The sequence below is a fragment of the Alligator sinensis genome, unplaced genomic scaffold (genome assembly GCF_000455745.1).
Source record: "Alligator sinensis unplaced genomic scaffold, ASM45574v1 scaffold107_3, whole genome shotgun sequence".
NCBI lineage: Eukaryota > Metazoa > Chordata > Crocodylia > Alligatoridae > Alligator > Alligator sinensis.
The window spans coordinates 547,098-549,600 of NW_005842578.1; the positions used below are offsets into that span (position 1 = coordinate 547,098).

A 2,503-nucleotide genomic window follows, 5' to 3' on the forward strand; every position below is an offset into this window, starting at 1 on the left:
GGCTTGGCCCCCCCTCCAGCTGCCCCTCTGCTGGGTGGGGGGCAAGAGGAGCCTGGGAATAAATATAATCTGTCCAATATATTAAAAAAAACTAACGACATTGCCCCCTCAGGCTGGGGCCTGGCCGGGGGGGCACGGCAGGGAGACGGGGAGGCTACATCATGCCCAGCTGCAGCAATGTGTTGGCGTACATCATCGGCTTGACGTTGGGGTGAGGCTGTGGGAGACGGAGAGGCTGTTAGTGCGGGGCGTTCCCCCCCAGACTCAGCTGCAGGAGCCTTAAAGGGCCAGAGGACCCGGTGGCCGGGTTGAGGGGGCGGGGGGTCACTCACCACTGCTGTGAACTGGTGGAACTCGGGCCGCAGGTCGGCGCCTCGCAGGTGGATGTAGGAGCCCTTGTTGCCCATCTGGTCGCTGAGGAGGGAGGCAGGGGAAACTGAGGCAGGGTGGTGGGGGGGAGGGGTGCGGCACTAACAACCCCCATGCCCTGCCCCAGCGGTGGCTGTATCTCAGGGCTGGGGTGCTTGGGGCACGTGGGGACTGGAGGAGGGGATACTCCAATGGGGGCACACATGTGTGCACACACATCCCCACCTGGCACGGCCCTGCAGGGTTCCCATGTGGCCGCGCGCATGCGCACACACACACACACAGTCATGGCACAGCCCCAGAAGGTCCCTGTGCTCGTATGTACATGCGTGTCAGCCCCGGGATGCCCCTTCGCCCACGTGCACATGCACTCCTCTGACTGCATTGCCCCACAAAGTAGGCACACTCACTCCACACGGCCCCCCAGTGTTCCACATGGCTCCCGTATGTGCGCACGCACTTGTACACACCCACACATGTGTACAGAGCCCCCAGAGTACCCCTGCACACATGCGCAGACACATGTACCTCCCATCACTACACCCCCCCACATGCACACACAACAGACACGTATACCCTCCCCGGCACGTCCAACTCCACACGCACACATCTCCCTTCACTGCACAACCCCCCAGAATCCCCTGCACGCACACACAAGACACGTGTATACATGGGTCCCACTCCCCACACATCCACCCAGACAGACACATGTACACACCTCCCGTTGCTGCACCTCCCATGTCCCCCTGCTTGCACACACAGAAATGTATACCCCCCCCGTCCCAGTCCACACACGTGAACACACGCGTACACGTGCACTCACCAGTAGTTGGGGGCAGAGAAGACAGTGATGCACTTGCCGTCGTGGGCCACCTCATAGCCCTCAGGCTTCACCTCGTGGCTGCGGATGACGTAGTCCAGCCGGTTGCGCTCCAGGAAGCGCTGCGTCACGTCTGGCCCAAACTGGCAGCTCACGCCGCGCTTGCTCACCGACCGCCCGTTCTGGGGGAGAACGGTACCGTCACCCCCCGCCTGCCCACAGCCCCTGGGCCAACCCCATCACGGGGGGACCCGCTGTCATCTCCATGCTACGTAGAAGCGCCTGGTACGCATCTGCCCTCCCCACAAACCTCCAGGCCCAGCCGCTCTGATGCCAAGTGTGAGAGCCCAACAGATCTGGGGAGGCCTTTCCTGCATCCCAGGGATGGTCAAGGGGTAAGGTGTGATGGGGACCCTCCGATGCCCCGCTCCGAGGGAGCTGGAACGGGGCCGGGGACACCGATGGAGGCTCCCCAGTGCCCTGCAACTGGAGCTGCTGGGAGCCCTGGAGAGGGGTGGAGCTGAGCTGAGCCCCCTCAGACGTATGTCAGCTGCCAGGGGCCGGGCAAGGAGGGGACCCCCCCTTCTGTTGTTCCACCCCAGCATCAGTAGCCTCTGGGAGATGGCGGGGGTTGAACCATGCCGGCCCCTCACCCAGCGGCAGCAGGGGCAGGGCATTGTGGGGGGCACTCACCTGGGGCTGGGGGTCAGACCACAGCAGGTCACACATGGGGCCTGGCAAGAAGCGAGGGGGCAGTCAGGCCCTGGGCCACCCTCAACCGCCCCCCTCACCCCCGCCAGCCTCGGTGGGGTGCAGGACCACGCCGCCCCCTCGGGAGGATGGGAGGGGGCTGGGAACTGAGGTCAAATAGCTCTGTGGCCTGTCCCTGCCCCACCCCATTTGGGCAGGTCCTGGACCCCCCAGGTCTGCCCAAAAGGGGCCACAGAGCAGAGCCAGAGATCAAGCCTGCTCCTCCCCGGAACCAGATGCCCCCATCTCCCACAATCCTCCAGGCTGGGCAAGGGCTGGGACCCCCACCCCTGGTGCCCACCTGAGTCTGGGGGCTGCCTGTTCCTCTCAATCTTCCGGATGTCGTCCAGCGTCACCCCATCCTCGCTGAAGAGCCCCCCGTGCATGATCTGGAGGGGTAGAGGGGGGCACAGGTCAAGGGGTGCTGGAGGGGGGGCACACAGCTGCCCTGGCACCCCTGTGGCGAAAGGGACCGACTCCTCATGGCACCTCAAGGATCTCCCAAGCCAGCAGGGCCCCGGCATGCTGGGGGAGAGGGGGGGTCATGCCAATGTGACCACCCCC

At 64.6% G+C, this 2,503-nt stretch overlaps 1 protein-coding gene across 1 annotated transcript in view; it reads right to left on the bottom strand.

Annotated features, from left to right (window-relative positions):
* Positions 1-6: 6 nt before the first annotated feature.
* Positions 7-2,503, bottom strand: part of LOC102374839 (serine/threonine-protein phosphatase 5-like) — an 18,404-nt gene continuing 15,907 nt past the window's right edge. The window contains exons 10-14 of the mRNA XM_025214306.1: positions 2,241-2,334; positions 1,883-1,923; positions 1,193-1,371; positions 333-414; positions 7-217 (exon numbers count right to left, since the gene is read on the bottom strand). Of these exons, the coding sequence (XP_025070091.1) occupies positions 155-217; positions 333-414; positions 1,193-1,371; positions 1,883-1,923; positions 2,241-2,334 (459 nt within the window). The 3' untranslated portion in view covers positions 7-154. The remainder of the gene's footprint in view (positions 218-332; positions 415-1,192; positions 1,372-1,882; positions 1,924-2,240; positions 2,335-2,503) is intronic.